General features: G+C 33.0%; 1 protein-coding gene across 1 annotated transcript; it reads left to right on the top strand.

Moving 5' to 3' along the window:
* Nucleotides 1-109: 109 nt before the first annotated feature.
* LOC138340865 (uncharacterized) lies at nucleotides 110-14,153 on the top strand. Its single transcript, XM_069293042.1, has 11 exons — nucleotides 110-168; nucleotides 1,152-1,238; nucleotides 1,684-1,788; nucleotides 10,667-10,756; nucleotides 10,903-10,980; nucleotides 11,784-11,888; nucleotides 12,412-12,516; nucleotides 13,206-13,319; nucleotides 13,427-13,549; nucleotides 13,629-13,779; nucleotides 13,897-14,153. Exons 1-11 carry the CDS (start codon nucleotides 148-150, stop codon nucleotides 14,070-14,072), a joined length of 1,155 nt encoding a protein of 384 aa, XP_069149143.1. The 5' UTR covers nucleotides 110-147; the 3' UTR covers nucleotides 14,073-14,153.
* Nucleotides 14,154-26,100: the final 11,947 nt, after the last annotated feature.

Below are 26,100 nucleotides of genomic sequence, written 5' to 3'. Positions count from 1 at the left end.
CTTGACACATAAATATCATTACTAGCAAGTTGATGTTTTTTTAAAAAAGCTTTTCTATATCCATCTTACAAAAGATCTGTGTACTTGGTTTTTATTTTCTACCAGGATATGAATAACCAGCACCAAATTTGTGCGGACGAAGATGCAATGTTAATGGATGATTTAGAGGTATGCTTTTGAAAAACATGTCTACTTATAAGGTGCTTCATTTTTCCATATAAGCTATATACAATATTTTTTGATAGATAAATGAACAACTTTTTTATGATAATTGTGTTATGAAAGAAAAAAATGTTCTTCTGTAGAGCTAAAATAATTCAATCATTTCATGACAACAATATTTAAATACTCATACAAATTAAAAGAGGTTAAATATTTGATGTTAAGTTTTGTTGTAGATTGTAGTGATTGATAGTGATGGTAGTAGATGATGGTAGTTGTGGGGTATTGATTGTAATAGTTGGGAATGGTGAACAATGATGATGATGATTGATAAAAATAGTGTATGCAGTAAATGAATTGAATTAATGAACTATAATATTTCAGAAACCTTTGAATTGACATGTTTATTATATGAGATTTTGTTATCTAATCATTTATAACTATCAAGACTCAATAAATGGTTGCATCATAAAAATAGTTTAGTTAATGACTTAGGTTCAAACCTAAAAACACAGAGATTTAATAGTTTGTATATGAATGATTAATGTTATAACTTTATTAATACAAACATATGAGACATAACAATTAATACTCGCTAGTAGCTACACATATGTACATATTTTACTGTATAGTGCAATATCATTAGTTAAATATGTATTATGTCAAAAATTATAAGTCTTCATATACAACCTTTTTCTTATATATGTAATGCCATGATTTTTCATAGTCTCAAGCTATGACATAACCAAAGTATCTCAAATGATAACAACCCATCATTGATCTAGTTACATAATATATGTTATTGATGAATACACATTTTTTAAGCTTTTTTTTTCATCACTTTGATCACGTTCTTAAAATATTACTTGAAACATAGCGATTAGTTCATATCTTTTTTTAGAACCTTCTTCATCACTTCATAAAAGTTTTAAAATTACAAAAGTTTTAACTAAATTTCTTATATTTGCAACGTGGATATGGAGAAGCAGGACAAACTTGGTGGTGAAGATGCTACATTGATGGAAGTTCCCATACCTTTACTTGAATCTCAAGAAACAAAAACTGATGTTGTTGAGGTAAGTTTTAGAAATCCAATTACAAGGTGTTAGTTTTCATCCTTTTCTGATATGCACAAAATGTTTTGATGGAATCTACACTAAATAAGGTATCCCTTTTCCTTAGGATTACTAGGTAGATTAGGAATTGTAGTCAAAGCAGGAGACGAGCTACATATTCCAATAGGATGAAACTATTTATCACGAATTTAGTAATCTTAAGACTTGCATGACCACGACCATCATGTATCTTCTTAAAAGTGCATAAGATTGATCAACATTTATTTTTTTATTTTATATATTAGGTATTCTATCTCTTAGATTATCTTCTAAAATGTTACTTGATATATCCACACAAAAGTGTAGCAAGTGAGCAATTTTTATCTCTTTTAGAAAACCATGAATTATTTCACACAACTTTTTGTTTTACCAAATATCTAACTAATTTTTTCTTATTGTATTTTAGAATATGGATAAGCAACGAAAAGATGGTGATGATAAGGATGCAATATTAATGGAAGTTCCAACATATTTTATGACACATGATGAATCAATAGCCGATGTTTTAGAGGTATGATTTTCAGAGTTTCTCCAATTATAAAGTTTTAGTTTATTTTCTTACAATTCATTTTAAAAATATTTTTATGGATTCTTGAGTATCTTTTAATGCGAATTGTGTGATAAAATAATGAACAATATTCTTTTCTATATCTAAAACATATGACTTGTATTCCAACAACATTTTTCAAATATGTTATACATCTAATAATAATTTAAATGTGTACTCTTTCCGTTTAAATTTATATGATTTAGTTTGACTAAAAACAATTATGGAAAGTCTTTAATATTTAGGTTCCAAAATCATCCTTAAAAATATGAAGGTTTATACATAATAGTACCTTTATGAATATTTTGCCAAATAAGGTAAAACCAACATGGTAAATGGTAAATAGTCTAATTAAACATTTTCAAATTAAACACATATGTTATATTTTAAAACTGATTTAACAAAGTGTTCCATAAAAAATGCAACACATGGAAAATTGATTCTTTGATGCTTAATTTCTGTTTTTAGCTTTAGATCATGACCGACGACACTAGCCTACAGTTTGAGTGTCTACAAATCAAAACTATTATAGTAAACCAACAAAGGGTTAAGGTCGTGTCCCAAGGGAGTAGTAGTGAAGGTAGTAGCTACTTAGAATTCCGTTCTATATAGTGAGAGTTTAAGACATTTTCAAATATTAACACTATTAATTTGTGACACAAAATTGTCAATTATTGAAAGGGGTTTGGTCACAAGTAGTAGAATAGAAAAAATATAAAGGAAATCAAGTATGGCATAGAGTTCTTGGGGTGTGATCTCTATATGTAAAGATAAAAGTGGTGGATATATGATTTCTGTAGCTAATTTGGCAGGGCAATGGTGACTAGGCTAAGCTTTAGGTGAATGCAAGTTCCTTCTTAAGAACTTACCCCATATCAAATGGTTTCTTTTCGGACACCCACTCGTCTAAACTATCTAGCCTATGCCTTATCCAAACTCGCTCTTTCAATAAAGGTGCTTGGGTATGGAACTAGGGCTCACCCTCTTGCGCATATCGACCCACTCCTTCGGAGATCAATCTAGTTGTCTTAGTTTCACGACATCTTCCTCGAGAAAGCCAAAAGACATTGGTTAGTTTTGTTTTTGAAACTATAAACCCATAATTGCTAAATCACACCCCAAGAAAAGGGGGTTATTAGCCACATATCAAGTAATAATCAAATATGCTCAAAGTGATAATGAAATCAAGTGTGTATTAGAAATTACACCTAAAAAGTAGCAAAGGTAGGTAAATGGAGAAGACCCACTTCAAAAATTAGAAGATGAACTTCTTTCGGCAAGCTTCCACAAAGCCCTCTCAAAATTTAGAGAGAACTTATAAAAAAAATTTCTAAAATAAAATATCAAGTTTAAAATTGTTTTATGCTCTAATTTACTATATTTAAATAATAAAAGAGGTCAATATTTATAGACTTCAGAATTGTACTGGAAAATCTTTTCGGAGCAGTTTGTCATTATTCGCTGAATCACCCTTTTTTGAGTTTATCGCCATTTGCACGATTCCTTCCTTATCTATGTGTTCTGGATCGATCGGCGGTATTATTCTGCTTCATGGAACTGATCGACGAAGATTCGGCTGATTATTTTTGTCACCTTTTGATCCACTTCCTTCAGGCTCACTTGCTATGATAGAAGGAAAAAACTTTTTTATTTGGTAGATCGCCATGTGTGCTTGGCGATGCACACCTTTGTATCTTCAGCTCTTTTTGTCTGCTTTTTTCCTTTATACGCCTAAGTGTCCATGCTCCTACCAAATCCACAAATACCTAAAACTTAGGAGTTTATATCATAAATTGAGATAAAATAAATAATCAAGGACCTTATATGCATTAAATAAGGCTATAGATAAGTCCAATTTGAGGACTCATGAACACCCCAACTTAATCTTTTGCTTGTCCTTAGATAAAATTAAGTTCATCCGTTTAAGTAAGATATCTCAAATAGTGCTACACAAAACACAATTGTTAATACGCACAACAAGACTCAACTTACTCATGCATACCTCAGTTGTATATTCAAAGATTCAAGTTGTGACACACCATTACCAAAGATTCTCGAGCTCACAATACTGTCTTCTAATAAAAGTTCATGCTCAAAAAAAGTATCTACATGACCTTACACAAACAATGATTCCATTTTCATACACGTAGATTTATTAACTTGAGGTCATGAATCTCGCAATACTCACACTCACAAAGAGGGGGTACAATGCATGTTTTCACCTATAGGTTTGCCCTTATTTTCCAATTGACTTTTGTTTCGTTCAATCAAGATAAAAAATGTATTTCTAAGAAATTTAATGGGGGCTGAGTTCAAAGATATGGTCATTTAGGCTCGGTGGATTTTTTTTCAATGAGATGTGAATTTCTCAACACATCTTCGTTGCTTATTGATGAATCCTTAGTCAAGTGTCTTTAAGTCATTGTTTCATTCTTCCCCATGGATTGCTTGGAAATCTGATTTCTTTTTGTGCTTTTATTCCACAACCTTCTTATTCATTCTTCTCTTTTTGTTTCCTTTTTTCATGTATGAAGGGTTTCCATTTCTACGCAATACCAATGGTTTGTGAGACTTTTCTTGCACTTCTTGACTTCTCCTTTCCCTTCTTACCACACCCCCAACTTAGGCTTTGGCCTATGTTGGTTATTCACTTATATTACATATCAATTGTATTATACGTGATGGATACCAATAAGGTCTTGGTGTCATAATTTTTTTCCAAAGAAGAGGTAAGGCTCAAAGGGTGTTCAACTGAGTTTCACACGCTCACGGTGTACGCCACAGAAGAGGTAATGTTAAAATTGGCTTAAGACTCTTTGATTAGAGCCTAGGATCATCTCAAGAGGACACCTTTCGAAATCAATCAGACTACCTAATTGGGAAAATTCTACGTTTATTCATCCAAGGTTCAAAGTAAGATCATCACAGAAAACATTAACACTTAGGTAAAATAAGACAACAATTTTTTGCTGGTGTGCAACGGTCGTTGCAAAAGAATCAATTCAATAATTGGTTAATGACTGCGAGATGCTAAGAGTTCACTTATTGGCTATGTAACTTCATTCATTTTTGTGGTACCCGCACATTCATGTTTGTTCAATTGAGAGCACCTTTTAATTTATCGGTATGATTTAAACCAAGACTTAAATTTGTACAAGAACAACCACTTTCATCACAAAAGGGAGGAATTTTCGAAAGTAAACTTTTTGGAAGGGTCAAAATTATTTTGAAATTAAGACCCCAAAAAGCAAGACATAAGCTCAACAATCCACAAAAATAATATTTTAAAACACAATTTGAAAAAGACAACCAATCTCAAAACATGCAAAAATTCAGCTTAACAAAACAAGGTGGGCCTCACCCTACTATAATAAAAAGCATTTGTCCTCAAGTGGAGTTCATATGATACACAGAAGTTAATTCAATGTTATATGGAAGAGAGAGTAAGGAAAGAAATCCAGTTCAAGTTGTTTTTCCGTGTGTTGGTGTGTTTCCCCCTATTGAAGATAGCAGGGTGTTTACTCATGATAGAAACTAGTACTGCTGCCCCTCATCAAGATTTGTTCTATCTCATTGGTTCCTTGTCAGCAGTATGAGGTGTGTCCTTAGTGATGTAGCTTTTTGTAAGAGTCCATGTTCATGTTTAGTCACTTGCCGAGACATAAGGATGGACTTCACCTACTCTATTTACGTTTTCATTATCGTGATCACATCCTTTTATGTTGCATCTTATCAATGGTTCTTTAGTTACGTTTGCACACACCCATTTTTGCTTGAAGTTCATCAATAGTTGTTTTTAGTGGTATAAAAACAATTGTCAGAGCAATCTCGATCATTCCTACAATAGAGGTTTCTATGGCAACTATTCGATGATACGGAGTCTGAGCAAGTTCTATTATTAAGTATAGCATAGCTTGTGTGACGTAAACCTGACGTGCGATGATAGCGGTAAGTTTATTTCTAATCATAGTAGGAACTTTCCATGTATTAGTTGTATGGTCTTTTGAAACCGTTCCGTTTAACCTGTTCTCCTACTGATCCTTAAGGTATTCTGCTTCGATTCTTCTAATGTCGGTAAATGATGTAGGAGTCATTAACATATTCCTTTGAGCTTCTTTAGGTACTTGAGCTTTTTGCACAATTTAGTGATCAATAATGGGAAAGAAATTGATGGTTTTCATCATTTTATGATCATGACGATCTCAAAATTTATGATCTCCCCAAAATTGAATTGAATTCTGTCAATAAAGCATCCTAGGCATGCGGCCCTTGTAGGCTGTATGAAAGATTCATTTTGTGAAGGCATGATTGAGCTACTGATAAAACCAAAACCAATATCGAGCTACTACATTTAGTCTTTTCTTTTTAATGGTTGTGCCAGCCGTTAATCAATTTAGGGTATCATATGAAATTAGGGGAGCTTACTAATCTTTCATGTTATCCAGTGATATTGCTTTGGATAGGTGTTTGCATGCTTCCTCCATGCGTTTAGGACGACCTGAGATAACATTAATACTGTCGGGATCATACAGGACGGCCGTCCCCCGTACTAATACAGAATTGATTGGCTAAACTATGTCTATATGTTTCATTCCCAATTGTAACCCTTCAAGGAGAATTTACAAAATTCTCTACTCAACTGCTAGTTGTGTCCAGATAACTGTCGCCTAGAGTATTCAAATTTCTATCATTTCCATATCAGAAAATTTAGCATACCTTACTTGGGAAAAACATATCTCCAGATAGAAAATGTCATAATTGAAGGAGGGTCATGTAGAACAAATCTTTGCTACTAATTTGATGAAAATTTAGGGGATAAGCGGCAGATAGATCTAGATTCAAGCAATAATAATTCAACTTCAAATACTTATGAGATACCACCGTTTTGTAAAGATTAAAATCAAGAATGGTAGTAATGTAAAAATTGTGGAGAATTAAAGGCAGTGATTTTATACAACATTTTCATATCTGATTTCCGTTGGTGATGTAAGTTGAAACTATTTTCAGCTAATTGGCGATACGCGAAGCGATTTTCTTTTTTCGCTAAGTTGTACAAAACCTCCAGCTTATTTGTAGAGTTAAAAAGCGGACATTACCTCAATCAACAATCAAGTGGTCTCTTTTCCAACATAATTTATGTGCCACAAACCGTTTCCTTCAGAATCCCTCCATTCATGAATCTACAAAATCAAAACACCCTTAATTTAAATAAGATATTTAAAATACATAAAGGGTTTTGGGTTGCCTCCTAAACAACGCCTTAGTTAACGTTATGGCAAGACACCATTCAACCTTTATTCTTCTTCTTTGAGTTCACCCATGTTGTAGTTAGGCGAGCCTCTTGCAAATGGTGGATGACGACATAGTATCAACGCAACAATTTTATCATCTTGATGTTGAGTGATTATATTTTTTGGGTTGTTGTGTCATACAACAATTCTATGTTATTTTTTAGCTCATTCACCATTCTATCTTGTGTTTCTATCTCCTTTAGTCGCTTGTATAGATTGTCTACTTAAGCTATAAATGAATCCCACTCGTAGTTTTCTTCAGTTCATTTATAAGTTATAACTATATTATCAAGGGTTTGGGCTACCACTTTGTAGGGGTGAAGGAGTTTACCTCCCGGTAAACGTTGATCGATGATACTTCTTGTTTCAGTCCTAATACCTCAGTATAAGTATTATAGTAAAACCATGTTGACCATCCCCTTAAATGGGCATGGTTCTACTACTTTTTCAAACTACAACCACATTTCCTTAAGAGTCTCATCCTCTACATGCTTAAAGGTATGAGGGGATGGTCTGTGTGAAGTCTGCAGTTGTTTTCCATTCTTGTTACTATGCATAAATACACAATAACACAAAACAACGAACCACAAAATAATTTTTTTTAGTAAAAGCTACATTACGAAGAACTAAAAACGATAAGTAACTACATTTTTATGTGACAACACTCCCTGGCAGTGACTCCATTTTTATTCTTTGATGCTTTGTTTTTATTTTTAATTTTAGCTCGTGATCAATGACACTAGTGTATAGTCTCAGTTTCTATGAATCGAAGCTAGTATAGTAACCCAACCAAGGGTTGGGGTCGTGTCCCATGGAGTGGTAGTGAAGGTAGTAACTAAGAGTTTCGTTCTAAATAGTGATAAATTAGGACATTTTCGAATACAAAAACAAACAAATTTAATTTGTGACACCAATGTGTCAAATATTGATAAGGGGTTTTGTGACAAGTAATAGAATAGCCAAAAATAAAAAGGAAGATAAAATATGAGAGAGAGAGAGAGTTCTTGGGTGTGATTGCTATATGTTAAGATAAAAGTGGTGGGCGTATGCTTTAGGTAGCTAATTTCGCAAGGCAATGGTGATTAGCCTATGCTTTAGATGAAAGGAAGTTCCTTCTGAGGAAATTTACCCCATATCACATGGGTTCTTCTCAGAGACCCACTAGTCTAAACTATCCATCCGACGCCTTATCCGCACTCACTCTTTCAATGGGAGTGCTTGAATATGGGACTAGGGCTCACCATCTCTCACTTAACCACATGTCAACCCACTACTTTGGAGATCAGTCTAGTGGTCTTAGTTTCACGACCTATCTGTCGAGTAAGCCGAAAATACATGGGAAGTTTTGTATTTATAGTAACAAACCTATTAGGTTAAACCACAACCACTAGGTGAAATCACTGTTAAAATACAATCTAAGCTACAAACTAGTAGGAGCCAATAAATTAATCAACCCATATTTCTAAATCACACCCCCAAAATGAGTTTTTTTAGCCACACATCAAGAAATAATGAAATATACTTAAAATGATAAAGATATCAAGTGGGTATAATACATTTAATATTAAAAGTAGAAAAAAAGGTAAATGAAGAAGTCCCACTTCCAAAATTGGAAGAAGAACTTCTTTCTTCAAGATTCCACAAAACCCTCTTTAAACATGAGAGAAAATATAAGAAGAAAGTTTCTAAAATAAAATATCAAGTGTAAAATTGTTTTTCTCTATAATTTTCTTTATCATAATTAAAGCGTTCAATATTTATAGACTTCAAAATTTTGCTGGCGAATCTTTTCAGCATAGTTAGTCGTGAATCGTCGAATGATTCAGGGAATCACCCTTCATTCAGTTCGTCACCGGTTGCATGATGCCTTCCTTGTCCTTGCGATCTTTATCGGTGGGCGATAATCTTCTATTTCGCTGAACTGATCAGCCAAGCCCGAAGTGTGCTTGGCGATGCGCATTTTTGCATCTTTTAGGTGTTGTATGAGATATCGAGATAAAATAAACAATCGAGGATACTATTTGCATTAAAATAAGACCCTAGATGAGTCTAATTTGAGGACTCATCAAGTATATGACTAATAATATTTTAAATAATACTTTTAAACGTTATTTAATAAGCCTAAGTTCTATTTTACAATTGTGCCATCAGGACCACATTGTGTCATGTACCATGCTTTTATAATCCCCAACTATATCTCTCTATATAAATTTTAGTTGTCCCAGACCTATAAGGAAAAACTTCTCCAAATCCAAGAAGGAAAATATATTTAGTTCCAAATCTATTTGGTCAAAAGGTTTTCTAAACCAAAAGGGATTATGAGTATTCTAAAATATACGAAGAAAACATTCATAACACAATGAGCAGTTATTATAGAGTTGATGCCTATGATGCCTGAAGAATGTTTTTATTTTTTAGAGTGAATTTGTTTTCAAGTATTAAAAATACAAAAATATTTTTTTTCAAATTCAAACCATACATTACTTAGAAAATTAGTATGGTATGACCTCGGTACAAAACCCGTGTGGCTATGAAGGAAATAAAACATATATCTTTAATTAGACTCACCACACATGGAAGTCTTTTGAACTCTTTATATTCATACAATAAATAATAGATTAATTGACAACCATTTGAGATAAAATGATAATATGAAATCAAGTTTAAGCTTTGTCTCTACTTGCAATTTGGTTTTTTAAATTGTATTTTTGGCATATAATATAATACTCCCATAAGTTATGAAAACTATCAAATGTATCCCAATTTTTTATTTTTACAATCATACCACATAAAATAAACCTCCGGACAAAACTTAAAAGAACAATACAATATAAAAAAAGTTATTTTAAAAAAATACAATATTTATTGTTCAAAGTTTATTTTGTTTAATGAAAACATAATATTAAAAATCAGTTGTAGTTAACTTTAGTTTATTAACTCTTTAGTAAAATTGACCGTGGTTAATCAAATTAGTAAATATATCATCATGTTCACTATTTGTATACATTTCATTGGTCCATCCGTATCCTTGAAAAAATTTTCTTAGTTGTATCATTCTTTTTTATATATGAAATATAAATTTGTGGGTCAATATTGGTATTCGAAAAATCAGAAATCCTAATATGAAATTATCAAATCAAGTTTTTTGGAGAATTTGAGATTTCATCACATAATTTTTAATCAAGAGATGAAATCATTTATCCAATTTTCATCTAAATGCCTACTAACTAAACATGGTAAATTTGATGAAAATTGAACAAACTTTGAATTAACATAGAGCACTTGACTTACTATTATTACTCTCCTAAAACTATGTTATGAATAAATATGTTAAAATATAAATTAGTTTGTGTGACCATTGAATCTATAATTTCTTTACAAGAATAAAAACAAAATTAATGTGAAGATGCTAGAAAAGTTTCTAAGAAGTTTGAGTTTGTCATGAAAATCGTAGCACTTGTATTTGAAATCATAAGACTTATGGAAAAACAACTATTTCTTTACCTTTGATATTCTATTACAAATTTGATTAATTTCATATTTTCTACTAGAGAATGGATAGGCACCATGAAATTGCTCGCAGAAATGCAATAATGGCTATCCCCATATCTTCTATTGCACCACAAGGTGGTGTCTCATTGGTAAGCTTTGAAAAATTTTCTCAATTGTTTAACATACTTATTATAAGGTGTTTAGTTTTTTTTTCAATTAAGAGATGTACTTAAATGTTTTGATCAATTCGGTAATAACTTTTTTATTTCATATTTTCTTCTACAAAATGGATAAGCATCACAAAGTTGATCCTATAGATGCAATAATGGCAGTTCCTCTATCTTCGATTGCACCACAAACTGGTGTCTCATTGGTAAGCTTTAATAAAATCCTTTACTCTTTAATATATATATTATAAGGTTTTTAATTTTTTTTCTAGTAAGACATGTACACAAATCCTATGATTTGTTTGGTAATAAATTTTTAAATATTAGTTATCTTATGGAAGAATGACAAAAAAATCCTCCAGCAAAAAAATTATGTCGCATAACAACAACGACAACATTTAACTATATCTCTATCAAAATTAAAATAAAATAGGTTATGTGAACCCTCATTTCTGTATTTGAACTAAACGAATTGGCCTATAGTGACATAAATAATAATAAATGTAAAGTAGTAATTTAAATACATATAGATAACAAAACTAGTAGTATTAGAATTAGAAGTTCTCTAACATGTTTGACGTCTCATTTAATTTTTATGATTATATCTAAGACATCAAAGTTTGAAAGGATAAATCAATGATAAATTGTGTATGAATCTTTGAATAAACATCTCTGTATTATTATTATCTAATAAGATTTGGATGCTAAAATATAAGCCTGTTTATAATTATATATCTCTCGAGTTAACATTTTCCTTAGAAATAGAATCTTTTTAATTTAGTTTTCAACAAAAATATTAATTTATATAGAATAAAATTCTAATTTAGGATGAAACTTTCATAGCGCATAAAATTATTTATTGAATCTTAATAGATGCATAAGCACAACCATCATTGATCTTGTGTGTGTGTGTGTATATATGTATATATATATATATATATATATATATATATATATAAAATTTATCATTTTCCAAAATATCTAACTATTTTTTCATTCTTTCAACTAGAATATGGATAAGCAGAACAAAGTTGATGCTGATGAGGAAACAACATTAATGGACATTTCGATATCTTTTCTTGCACTGGAAAAAGCAAGCATCGAATTTTTGCAGGTTCTCTTTGAAAAAGATTCTCTAATGATAAGTTGCTTGTTTTTGTTTCTTTTAATGCATATACAACAATATTTTGAAGAATTCCTAAACAAAAATTTAATGTTAATTTCTTTTTGAAAGAAGAAAATGTTCTTCTATAAAGTTAAAACATATCATCTGTATGACAACAATATTTAAATATGTCATGCCTATCATAATAATATAAACAACAAGAAACCTAGTGTAATTTGATGAAATGAGGTATGAGAAGAATAAAGTGTACACAATCCTTATCAGCACCTTTGAGGTAGAGTACCTATTTTTTACAAACCCTTAGCTCCAAAAAGAAATTCTCCAAAGAAGTGGGTTTGTGTGTATATATATATATAGCTTGTGTTTGTGTGTGCGTGTGGATGTGTATGCGCACGCGTTTGTGTATTTAAATTCCTAGCAAGTGATCATTTTTTTTAACTTCCTCTCAATCACTCCACACAATTATTCATTTTAAAAAAATATCTAATTATTTTTTTCATCTTTTGAATAGAATATGGATAAGAAGTACCAAGTTGATGGTGATGAGGATGCAACATTAATTGACGTTCCGATATCTTTTATTGCACTCCAAAAAGCTAACACAGATATTGTTCAGGTTTGCTTTGCAAAAGTTCCTCAAATTATAAGTTGTTTGTTTTTTTTTGTTTTAATACATGTATGATAATATTTTTGTTAGTACATACACAAAATTTCAATGTTATTTCGTTTATATAACAAGAAAAATGTTCTTTTCAAAAGTTTAAAGATGTGATGTGTATCACAACACTATATAAATACTTCATGTGAATAGTAATAGTACTACTACTAATAACAATAATAACAATAATAAACAACAAACCTAGTGTAATCTGACAAAATGGGATATGCAAAGAATAAAATGCACATAAACCTTATCATTACCTTTGAGGTAGAGTTGTTGTTTCTGATAAACCCTTAGAACAACCAAAAATTGGTCTAAAGAAGTGTGCGTGTGTTGTGTATATACATATAAAATACTTATAAAGGTCGTCTAGTAAGAGAATTCTACTGTTTCATTCAAAATTTACTGTACAAACAAGTTAGAGATAGTTATAACTTGGCTTGATCTATCCTTTTAGATAGCAGTAGAAGAAACACACTTCATCGTATTGTGTTGATCTTTTAGAATATTGAATATTGATGCTCCAATATCTTGTGTACCACTTGATCACAAAATGTTGATACTCCCCACTTTGTATAGATAATTACCTTTTGAGAATTGATATTAGAAAATTTTGAATTCTATACATGTTGCTTTGGTGGCAGAATGAGATTGTACCAAAAAATATGCACTACATGCATACTCATACATTTGAACAAAGAAGGCAAAATTGGATCATCAATAATATTTCTCGTCCAAGTGGCTTAATAATAGATTATGTAAGTTTCCTTGTGAATAAACAGCATGTTTCCCTACAAACAAAAATGATTATGTATATTTTCTCTGATGAGTTTGTGATAAGAATTGAATAATTATTGATAAATAGGTCTACCTTCATTTGGAGACAAAAAAAAAGTTTCGATCTTTGATAGAAGTGTATAAATTTGTTGTATATGGGGAAGTTCCTGAAATAGCAAAGAAATCGAGAGAAAATGAAGAAACATTTCAGGTTAGCTCAAAATTATTATATTAGAATACATAATGAGATTGACTCTTTTCTACACTATCATTAATAATTAAATTTGCAGGCGACACCAAGGCGTAAACAACTTGTGCGCGGTAAAAAATTGATAAAAAACTATGTAGTTGGAACATGTACTAAATCTTATGATGGGGTATACATTAAGAATCGGGGAGAAGCTAAGTACTTATCTCAACGTGACATCCCTTCAAACATTGGTAAGCTAGTTACTATATATATATATATATATATATATTTGTATTATTGTTGTTGTTTTCACGCTCATTATCTTTGCATTTGTTCATTTTTATTATTTTTCATCTTTTTATGGACAGAAAAAAAGAGAAAAAGAGGAAATGAAGATTTATATGGGCATCAACAAGTGAAGTTAGGAGATGATGCAATGCTTGTTAACTCAGGAGATGATACATTAAGTTCTCCAATACAATCTTTTTTTTACCTTTGGGATTTTGAGCTCGTAACCGAGGCATACAATGAAAATCTTTCTTAGAAAAATTCTTATTATATTAGTTATTAAACTAAATATTTTTGAAAGTTATTTTTCTTTGGTTATTTAAGAAAACTGTTTAATTCAGACATTGTAAGGTAAATTATATTTAAAGTTTGATTTTACCATTTTTAAGACTAAGAATTTCATTTAGAATGTAAATTATATTTAAAGTTCGATTTACCATTTTAAGACTAAGAATTTCATTTCGAAAAGCTTATTATACTATTTTTGTCCTAATAGTATTGCTCATATTAGCACAATAAAAGATAATAAAATTTGTTTAAATATTGATTCAACTTCTTCCTCCCCCTTTTTTTCCTCCTCTTCTCCCCCTTCTTCTTCCTCTTATTTTTCCTCTTATTCTTTAATAACAAATTATCAGCGTCGATAATTTTTGATATTTTACAAATATAATAGAGGGCTTCAGAAAAAAAAACATTTTATTTTTTTCTAGGAGAGATAAAGGTATCATAGATAATATTATATTTTTTTTCCAATTTTTCGGAGAAACTTATTATTTTTAACGTTATTAAAATTGATTATCATATCAAGAAAATGGAAGAAATAAATCGTGATATTTTCGTATTACCTAGAATGTCTATGAGAAAACATTTGTTATATATAAGTTCCCTTCTTTAGCCTTTAGCTTGTATTGAACAAATGTCGGTGCAATTGATGCACATTTTATATTAAATTAAATATTTACTAATCCCAATACTTTTGTAGCTTGGAATTTTTGTGTATGACAACCTTAATTTATAATATTGAGATGGATTATAAGAAAATCAATTGGACACTCATAACGTAAAGATTCTTTCAAGTATTGAATTTTTTTATTTGTTATCTACACAAGTCAATTTGAGAATTTCACCAATAAAAGTTGTGATTGAGACCCCCTACATTTTTATAATGTATACATTCTGTTATTTGTGGACTTATTCATCCACGTGGTGGATAGTTTCAGCACTTTATGATCTTAATAGGTGCTTCTTCTAGATGGTCACATTTATGGCTATTGTCATATCACAATTCGTCTCTTGAAAAATTATTGGGATAAATATGAAGATTATAAGTTTAGTCTTGTAATAAGATATACTTGTTTTGCCTTGATAACACTGGAATCTTTCATCCCATGTTTTAAAAGATTATTCCCTATTAAATAGATAAAAATTGAATATGTTGTAGCTCATGTACTTACATAAAATGGCCTTTTTGAGTTATTAATTAAACATCTATGTTTGATATAAAGAACATTGTTTATGAAAACTAGATTGGTCATTTTAATGTAGGGTCACACAATTTTTCATGCTAAAATACTTGTGTCTTAGGCATATTGTTATGATACATTTTCGTTAATGTTGTTGATTTTGGATGAATAACTAGAATGGAAGGGGGTGGGGTATTCTATGACTCGAGGTCATTCATTTTTTTATATATGTCATGACCCGTTCCTGTCGTTATGGAAAAGTCAATGGGGGAAGAAATATGTGCTAGAAAACTTTTGAGTATTATCTTAGAAATTTCTAGCCTAGGATAGACTTTGACGAAATGTGATTCTGGTGAGGTGTAGGGCAATCTGGTAATGGAAGAGAGATTTAATTGTGAGTTTAATCACATGAGTGCATATCTAAGGCGTTAAGGAGCCTTTTTGGCTTTACATAATAAAATTTGGGTGAGTAAAATTTCCGAAATTTATCTTTGCGTGATAGGATAAGTTTAGAAATTAGTTTGAAGGTGTTTTGCAAAATGATATCTTGGAACTTAAATTGTGAGGTTCTGTCTCATTCCAAGAATCTGAGGAGGGATTAATATCACCAGGGTTGGGACGTTGTGGTGGTATAGGGCCCACTTTGGTGGGCTAGTCGCGAATTAATCAATGAAACACCCAAAATCGTTATTTTATAAAAAATTTCATTCTTGAGAGGTAAGCAAAGATCAAAGACATTTCTTATTAGCCCACAAGGCAAATAAACTAGGCCTCTTTCTGAGCTTCATTTAGGTGGGTGCTGATCTTAACATCTTTAATACATTCCGGATCTCCCAAATTCACTGTTTCCGTTTCCTCTAGATTTGGTTTATGTTGATTCTCGAACTGCCAAAATTTCTCGATGACATAATCTGGTTCCCCACTTTCTTCTTCATAATAGTCAACCTTGTCGTCACCTGCCTCATTTTGTTCATTTAGGTCGTGACATTACATGACATTGACAAGTCTGTAACTTATGTTACTTAAATCATAAACACACAAATTTTGGAAAGTAGGTTATAACAAACAACTGAATAAATAAGGTTAGAAAAACAAAGATGCTTTCATTAAAAAATAATGCAAACTTTGTCCATGGCATGGGGCCATGTTGCCCATTTTTAAACATCACAATGAAAATTCAAAAAATTGAACAGTTAAGAAAATGCAAAAATTGTGGGTCTCGGGCCTCTTTCAAACTACCACTGATGTTAATGTGCATGAAATGATGCCTTTCTACCGAAGAGTTCGAGGTATCCGGATCGGTCTGGAGGTCCAGTTTTGCAGCACCTCCTTTGGCTCAGCATCGCGGATACCAGCTAGATCGACATCTTCCTCGACAACAACATCGATCTCCTCGAAGAGTTCACATATTCCTTCCCTAAGGTTTCATGCTCGGCATACTCCCGGACTGGAAAGGATTGATACCGATGTGGAATCGGCTTAGTCAAAGGTTGATCATTTTTCTTCTTTACTTTCATGTTATCATCTGTGGGGATGTACCCCAAACCAAATTTTGATCCCTTAATGAGGACCAAAACAGGCTCAATAATTCCCTGGGAATCTCTTACCAATCCGAACCCTGGCTCAAAACTATTCTACAGCATCACAGTGGCTATCATCTTGTACATGGCAGGCATTAGAGTCTGTGGGCCCAAGTCTTCACCGGTGGCATTCACCAGCTCCACCGTGTAAAAGTATGTACCTCACGATATCTCATCAATGATCGACACCGGTATGCCAAGGTGACTCCCCTCGCCATGAGTAACCAACTCTTCGTTCTTCCACACGAGCTTCATCATCTAATGGAGAATAGAGGGAACGACTCAAGCCATATGGATGAAAGGCCTTCCCAGAAGAAGGTTGTAACTCGTATTGATATCCAATACTTGACATTGCACGTTGTATTCTACGGGGCCCATTTGAATGGTCAAATTCACTACTCCCATACTTTCTCTTTGAAACCCATCAAAGGCTCTCACGTTGACCTGGTTTTGCTCAAATTTCTCAAGGTCAAACCTTAGATGCCTCAATGTCGACAATATTCAGACCAGATCCGTCATCTACTAAGACACGGTTGACAACCTTTTCATGACATATCAGAGTGATGTGAAACGCCTGGTTATGTGATCTCCTTTCAACAAGTAACTCATCGTCACAAAAGCTGATTCGGTGCCCTCGAATAACCTGATGAATCATGGCGGCCACGTTATCACTACGGGCACGTTTGTATTATCAAGAGCTTTCATTAAGGCCTACCTGTGGGATTGAGAGCTCATCATCAGGGCCCATAAAAAGATCAGAAATGGAGTCTTCTCTAAATGTTTGACGATGGAATAATCTTTTGTTTGCATCCTTCTCCAGAATTCCTCCGCTTCCCCTTCGCTTATCAGCCTTTAGGCCTGAGAGCAAGCTCGTCAAGAGTGTAACACCTTCCAAACCTGGTCATGCCTTGAGCAGAAGCAGCTTCAACAATAAACTTAGGCTTGACGAGAGGTTGTGACGGCACCAAGGCAACAACCTTTGCAGTTGTCAAAATAGAAAACTCTCTCTTTTCTTTGACGCTTAAAGAAGCGACAAACCTTTCCAAATCATCGTGAATGATGGGAGTAGTCATATTCGTTCCACACCAGTCTTCATCTATCTTGATCATATTGACATTGCTGCCTCCATGATTCAGCAGTAGATTTGTGTTGACATTTGGTGCCGTCGGTTGGAGAGAGACTACCTCTTGATCAATCAGATCCTGAATTTTGTGCTTGAGATTGATGCAATCTTCAATATCGTTCCCAACGATGTTTGAATGATAAGCACATCTTTGATATGGTTTGTAGAACTTTGAATTGACATCCATTTGTTTGGGCACCACATGGTGGATGTATTCAGCCACAACCAGTCTCTAATATAGTTTGGTCCAGCTTTCAGTGAGTGCAGTAATGTTCCTTGAAGGCCTCTTCTCAAATCTGGGTCGGGGAGAGTCATAATTGCCTTGTTGAGGAGGAGGCACCTGTTGATAATTTTTGGTATTTGGACGGGGAGCTTGGCTTCTTGGATATTGATTTGTTTGGTAATTTGGCGATGGAGCTTGGTAATTCGTAGGAGGATTTTTGTATAGTGAAGCTTGGACTTGATAAAGAGGAGGGAGTGCTCGGTAGCTCCGCAGTACGTTAGCACAGTTGGGAGCAATATCTTGATAGGGAGATGAAATTTGGTAAGGTTGAGGGTAATTTAGGTAAATGGGGGAGAGATTTGGAAATTTGGGGGTGGACTTTTGTGTACGGAAGCTTGGACATTTGGATAAACAGAGGTAGTATTCTTATTATTGGGATGACAGATGGCGTATAACAAGATTGGTAGGACTTTGGGGAAGGCCGGGAAAGACCTTAGGAATATGATGAGCTTCTAGGAATTTCCTCCCCCCATATGAAACAACAGTAGCTTGTTCTCTTTTCTTTCTTAACAAACTTGAAGATCCAAGTGATGCGGCTACATAGACTATCTTTCCTTATTTTAAACCGTCTTCAATATTCTCACCAATCTTGACTATCTCGACAAACTTTGCTCTAATGAGATACATGATTCTATCAAAATATTTTGGCTCTTGCACGGGCACAACACTTCAACGACTTCTTTCTCAGTCATGGGTGGCCTCACCCTTGCCAATTATTTCCTCCATCTATAGGCAAAGTCCCTATAGATTTCGATTAAATTTTGCTTCATCTTCTCCAAAGAGTATCGATTGGGAACAATTTCCACGTTGCAAGCAAATCGATCGATGAAATCTTTGGCTGAAAAGTTGCATATCCCACTTTGAATGAACAAACAAAGGACTTGTATATTCGCCCATACAATGCCTCATAATTACTCATCTAAAACTGGAATAAAAGTTACTATTAAAGGTGAATTCTATAAGAGATAGGTAAAAATCCCAAATTCTCTTTAAACCTAAAATGAATACTCTCGACATGTCCTCTATGGTCTGTATATCTACGGTTAGAATATTGTACTGAGATTTACATCATTAATGGAGGTAAATGGAGGACCCCCTATTTGTGATGATAAAGAAAAGGGAACCCCATGCAACCTTAGTATCTCACTGATTTTATGTCTGGAAAAATCCTCAACTAAATTTATAGTCTTAACTGCCAAGAAGTGAGTTAACTTATTGACTTTGTCCACTATCACACAAATAAAGTCATATTTTTGCGAGTAAGATGTGAACCCATAACAAAATCCATGTTTATCACTTCTCACTTTGATGTAGGAATGTTAATATCTTGAGTCACACCTACTCATTTTTAAAGTTATACTTTAACTTTTTGACAGTTAGGACACTTAACCACCAAATCTATGATTTTTCTCTTTATGTTGTTGCATAAAAATACTTCTCAGTGATTACGATACATCTTCGTTTAACTTTGATAATTATAATATGTGAAATTATGTACTTTTGTAAGGATTTTTTCCCTCAAATCATCAACATTAGGAACAAATAAGCGACTTTAGTAACAAAGCACAAGATTACCCCTTTCAGAGAAAATCTCAACTCTTTGGTGATTAGCTAAACCTTTCAACTTATATAATATATGATCAATATCCATTTTTAACTTAACCTCCACTACCATGGAAGACTCTGACAAATTCTGAACTATCCCACGAGTGAACATCCTTGGCTAATTCTTTTTTCTCTTCTGGAATGTGTGCTAGACTACCCATTGATACTCTGCTAAGGGTGTCAACCAATATATTTGACATACTCGAATGATAGAACCTATACATGTCATAGTGGTTAGGAAATTCAATCCATCTCCTCTGATGAATATACAACGTTTCTGGTTGAACATATACTAGAGGCTCTTATGATATGTGAAAAGATCAACATTAACACCAAACAAGTAGTGCCTCCACATTATATGGGATAACACTACAACTTTAATGTTAAGGTCATGAGTCGGGTAGTTCTTCTCGTAGACCTTATGTTTATAAGAATTAACTATGACCTTACCTTACTGCATCAACACATAACCTTGCTGACTCTAGATTGATCACAATAAACCACAATAGCATTTAACCAATTTCATAGAGTCAAGACAAGAGTTTTCGTCAACATGGTCTTCAGTTATGACAAGACTTTCTCATGCTCATCAGACCACTAAAACTTCCCCTTCTTATCAGTAAACTTGGTTAATGGGGTAGCTATGGATAACAATCCTTCAAAAAACCTCTGGTATTAACCAGCCAAATACTAAAAACTTCTAATATTAGTTTGAGTGGTGGGTCTGATATAATGTTATAGTGCCTCATTTTTGTGAGAACCCACTCGGATCCCTTTGCATGATATGGCATGACTAAGGAAAGATACAAATTGTTATCAAAATTCAAATTTGATGAACTTAGCGAATATTTGGCGATCTTTGAGAATTTATCGAACAACTATGAGATGATTAACATGCCCTTCCTTACTCCAAGAATACATGAAGATATAAATGATAAAGACGGTGATTTAAAGTCCAAATAGTGTTTGAAAGCCCTATTCATTAAGCCCATGAAAACTACAATATCATTGATTAGTCTTAAAGACATAAATACAAAATTCATATCGTCTATATCGAGTACTGAAGGTTATCTTTGGGAATTTATTATCTCTGACTCTATGATTATAGCTGAATCTGAGGTCTATTATAGAAAATAAACTATTACCCTTGGATGAGATACTTATTCTTCATTTTGACTATGTTCATATGACTATAATCAATGCATATTATGAGAGAATGATCTTTCCTTCTTATTAACAATATTAGAGCACCATATATAGAGATAGTGGGTCAGATGAAGACCTTTTATAAAAGTTGTTTATACTATTTTTCAATTTTTTTAGCTTAGATTGAGACATTATGTAAGGATGAATCAAGATAGGCTTGGTATATAGAAGCAGATTTATTCTGATGTTATTACCCTTTCGGGACTCTGGGAAGATCTTTTGAAAAAACTTCTGGCAACACTTCTAGAAAATCATTTACGATTACGGCTGACTAAAGAGTTGGGATTTTAAGGTACTAATCCTTAAACAGATTAAGAAAATATATATGCCCATTAGAATTCATTTTCAAAAGATTAAGGTAATAGATAACATGACCAACATGAAATTATTTACTATCCTTCCATTGTTAGAATGTCTTATTTGGAATATAAAATTGATATCCTAGTTCTGTAATCAACTGAGTCATAACAAGAATGTAACAGATCCATGCAAAAATGATATTGAAATCTATTATTTATTACTCTACAAGGTTTGCTGACGTGACTTTCTCAAAAATAGTGATAATGCAATTTCTGTATGCCCATCTACCTATAGCTGGGTGAAGACCTAGAGTAGAGACTCAAAAAGATTCTGAAATAGTTTTGGGACTGACAAAAATGTTTAATTCTATATAACGAGTGAAAAAAGGAAAGTGTAGCCCATGGATGTAACGTTGCATAAAAATTCTAAATGGATGACTTGCAACAAACCATTGACCAAATTAGGATAATCTTCTTTTTTTGCGCAAGCTTGAAGAGCATACAATGTTATATGACACTGACAACTATCTCAACTAGATGAAGCCACCTATCTGACTAGGGCGGCCAGTTGAAGCTGCTGATGTTGTAGATCTATACATGTTACCTCTTGTATTTTACTTGAAGAGGATCAATCCTTCAACCTATGACCTGACTAACCACACCCAAAGAACCCTTCTATGCCTGCATGACTCTCTCTTGGATGATTCTTTCAACACTTTTGACAAGTTGGAAAATTTTGGTTACGTGAAGCACTCCCTTGTGACTTAGAGTCTAATGATCTCCCTTCCCCCTTTCTGATCATGTTGAAACATGGGGGACGAAGCCCGAGCTTATTAAATGAGTTGGGGTTGTAGACCTCTACTGAAACATTGAGCGATTTCTACTACGTGGCATCTTCTAAAAGTACTCATAGTTATCCATCCTAATCTTATTGGTATCATTGTCCATTTACCTACGCATATATCCCTCAACCTCCTGAGAATGAATCATTAGTTTGGATATATTCATATCTGTAAATAACATAGCTTTTCCGTACTCACTATTCACCTGATCGAATACTTCAAACAAGAACCTACTCATTTGTGCTTTTAAATCGTCAACCATATGTGGAGCATACCTGGAGAGTTGCGTGAACTTCAGCTTGTATTGCTGGACTACAATAGAACCCTACTTCATGATTATGACTAATTAGTACTTAGCCTCCCTAAACACTCTCGAAAAGAACCTATCCAAAAAAACTCAAGAAAAGTAGTTTTATGTCACAGGAGCTGCATCCGCACCCCAGTTGTCTTTCCATTATGTGAACAAAATATGACCACATCCTTAAAATGGTAGAATACCAAGTCCACCTTATCAGTAATATCACTTACATTACAAAAAGAATCTTCTTGACCTCATTAATGAAGTTATCTGGTTCCTCACCTACCTGCAACCGTAGAACTTAGGAGGATTTAAAAGCATAAAATCTCGAACCATGGTTATGGCTATTCGACCTTCAAGGTTTGCCTAAACTAATGTATGTTGATTGTTTTAGTTGGATATGTTTGAGACAAAAGCTAGGTTTCATTCTAGAATCTTGCATTTGTAACCTCATGTTTCTGGACTGGAGGAAGTGTGTTAGCATTTTATGTATTAGTTCTACAAGGAGGCATTATATAAAATGCTTAACAATGGATTACAAAGGAGAAGTTGAATTTCACATTGTGAACAATAAAAATAACAAAATAAGAGAAAGTTCTTAGAACACCTAGTAACCTCTCCGTTATAGGTGTTGTGCGCTACACACCCATGCAAGAAGTAGTTCCTAGTGCGTATCTCAGACAGCCTAAGACTGTTCAACTGATTCTCTCATATGAAGTTTTTCACATCCCACGGCTACCCCATAAACGTATCACGATACCTATGATTATGAGTGACCCCAAGCTAACCTTGAATCTGGCAGATAAAAGGCATACTAAAAAAATAACTAAGTAAATCATGTACTATGCGAAAGCTAAAATAAGTGGATATTTTGAATGTGGAAAACCCAATTCGTCTAACTATTTGATATATCATAAGGTATTTGTTATGACCAAACAACACTTAACAACTTGAGTTGAAACTAATATATTCTCTAGAAAGCGTCTAAAAGAATTGAGTTTTAGGGACATGCCCCTAGCTAACTCTATCAAGACTGAAAATTGAAGTAAAGACTTAAAAGTAAAATATGTATATTGTCCTTGAAGAATGAGAAATCACCACTGAATTTGATGACGTCAAACTGGCAGTTGGACTAAGAGTGATCTGGATAATTAATTTCTAAACCTATATCATAAAACAATGCAGTACAAAAGTATGTGTTAGTACTTTGAATGAACAGAGTATGTAGGATGTGTATTTATATAAGCTAAACAAAGTTATGAATTGTTTTGAAGCAAAATTAAAATAAACTGAATGGAACGAACAAGTACTAATCATTAAAGCTAACAGGCTAAATTGTATAGTGATGTAAATGCTAAAAATATGTAAATGCAATAACATTCTGACTGTGGGAGGTTCGTTTAACCAATATAAATCATGTGATCCCTTTTAAGGGGTATAGGGTTGACTATGGTGTGGTCACTTAAACGAATGCCGAACAAATAGGGTACTTCAACTCTAATCCAACTTAGTTCTAAGTTGATTCCCAGATGAATACAAGAAGCTTAAATGGAGTGAAATAATGAGTATCTCAAAGAACTAATATGCTAACTAAGAATGCAACATATATATACTGAAGATTTGCATTTCAAACTTTGAGGAAAGATTTAGTATTATTTTCCTTGCATGTATGATTCGTGTGACGATATAAATACACGAACAAATCTAGAAACCATAGGTATGAAAAGTGTATGAGATATAAAAGAATTAACTTAATTTAAGGGACCTTATAAGTCAAAGAAACAAAAAAGTAAATCGAACATAAATACTGATGAAAACTAAACATAAGTTCTTTGGATTTCGGGGCTGAACTTGAGGAAAACCTCTACTTGTTCTTGGGAGAAATTATCGCCTCTTTGTAAGCTTTGCTTTTTAATTTGGATTAGATTAGGAAAATTAAGGTCCTAGGTTATTTCTAACTTGATTATAACGCTTAGAGTGAGTAGACAAATGTAATTTAGGCATAAAATAACATAGTTTAACTGCATAACTTAAAGGGAAAAGAATAAAACTACCGTGACTTAAAAGATTATAGTCCTCTTTCACAGGCCCATTCATGGACTTTATGAAGCACCACGGGTCGTATGGGAAATCGTGGTTTCTCATAGAATTTGGGTTTGTACAGGGTCATTTTTTAAAGGCCACTTAACGGACCGTGTGAGGTTTAACGAACAGTCTAGTGGTCTATCGTCCCTCACAAGTCATTGGGTGGTTTTATTTGTTTTCAACGCCAACATTGCAGCTCGTCTTGAGTTCCATGGACCTTGTAATGTTCCTCTTCCTCCATCTTGTTATTGGGTGTGAGACACAATGAGGGTGACGCATAATGGTCTTATTCACGGCATATGCCCTGTTATGGGTTCCAGTGTTTTCCTCTTGTTCAGTCTAAGGTGTTATAGGTTTTCTTGTCTTGGTAGGACAAAAAGAATGATATCAATCCCATTTTTCAGTTCGCAAAAATGTTTCAAACTATGTAGGAATCCATATAGAATATTTCGTATTATCATTTTTGTAATTCATGGTAGGGAGACATATAAAATTACATCATATTGGTTATTATCTTATTTAATGAAGTTGTGATTTTTAATTGGCCTTGTTCATTATGATATGTGGTTGTTAATGAATGTTTGTATTTAATTGTTGGCTTGGTTACAACGCTGGTAGACTAACAATGAATGAATCAGATACCATATTGGTAAACTAATTATGCGGGCCCGGGTACCATGTCGGCACACTGATAGCCAAAGTTTGGTTTCTATGAGAATTTCATGTATGTGATTTTTAGTTCATTGAGAGGACCCAATATTTTCATTGTGATCATGTGATATATGTACTTATACAGTATTTGACCCAAGTGTTGTTGTTTCAAGATACGTGACTCAGAGTCTATGTGGTTGATAATTGTTATGATGTTATACATTGTTCTATGTTGCTATATTGTACTGACCATCTACATCCATATATTTCTGTCTCCATGTGATACTACTAGTACTCTATGGTTTTTGTAGTGGTATCCATGTTCTTTTTCATGTTGAGTAAAAGACCTCTTCCGGCGGTTATTTCGAGACCTCTGTTAAGAGATATCTAATTTCTAGTCCAAGGGTGAGCTCCATCTTTCAGGATACCATGGATCCTTCTAAATGTTCTTATCCATTTATTCAGGCATAGGCTTATATGTTTTAGTTGATGATCAGTTTGGAGGTTGCGTCTCAACTTCAACTATTTAGAGTTTTGGTATGATGATTTTAAGTTATAGGTAATTTTTGCGTCACTATTGTTTTAATTAGTAACTTAATGGTTTTCTATATTTTCTTGTCAAGAGTTGGTTTTATTTATACAGTGTTGGTTAGTACAGGTCAGTCTTTAATTCTCCCACAAGGTTGATTAGTGTTGGTTCCACTCACGGCGGTTTGAGTCATGAGAATATCATCCTCGTTAGGATGATATAATTTCATTTCAACATACTTATGAAGTCAAATTGATTTATCCATCTAAAATTAAAAAACTACATTTAATATTTGCTACTAAAATTTATTTTATCATATA

This window comes from Solanum lycopersicum, chromosome 1 (genome assembly GCF_036512215.1).
Source record: "Solanum lycopersicum chromosome 1, SLM_r2.1".
Taxonomy (NCBI): domain Eukaryota; kingdom Viridiplantae; phylum Streptophyta; class Magnoliopsida; order Solanales; family Solanaceae; genus Solanum; species Solanum lycopersicum.
The sequence above is the reverse complement of the archived record's forward strand: the minus strand, read 5'-3'. Positions and strand labels throughout refer to the sequence as shown.

What these genes read in the sequence shown, in the direction of transcription:
- LOC138340865 (XM_069293042.1), top strand. Translation starts at nt 148, where the DNA reads ATGTTAATGGATGATTTAGAG. An exon ending in CAAAAACTGATGTTGTTGAG is followed by an intron (nt 1,239 to 1,683) that starts GTAAGTTTTAGA and finishes ATTGTATTTTAG; the next exon opens with AATATGGATAAGCAACGAAA. An exon ending in TGACATCCCTTCAAACATTG is followed by an intron (nt 13,780 to 13,896) that starts GTAAGCTAGTTA and finishes TTTTATGGACAG; the next exon opens with AAAAAAAGAGAAAAAGAGGA.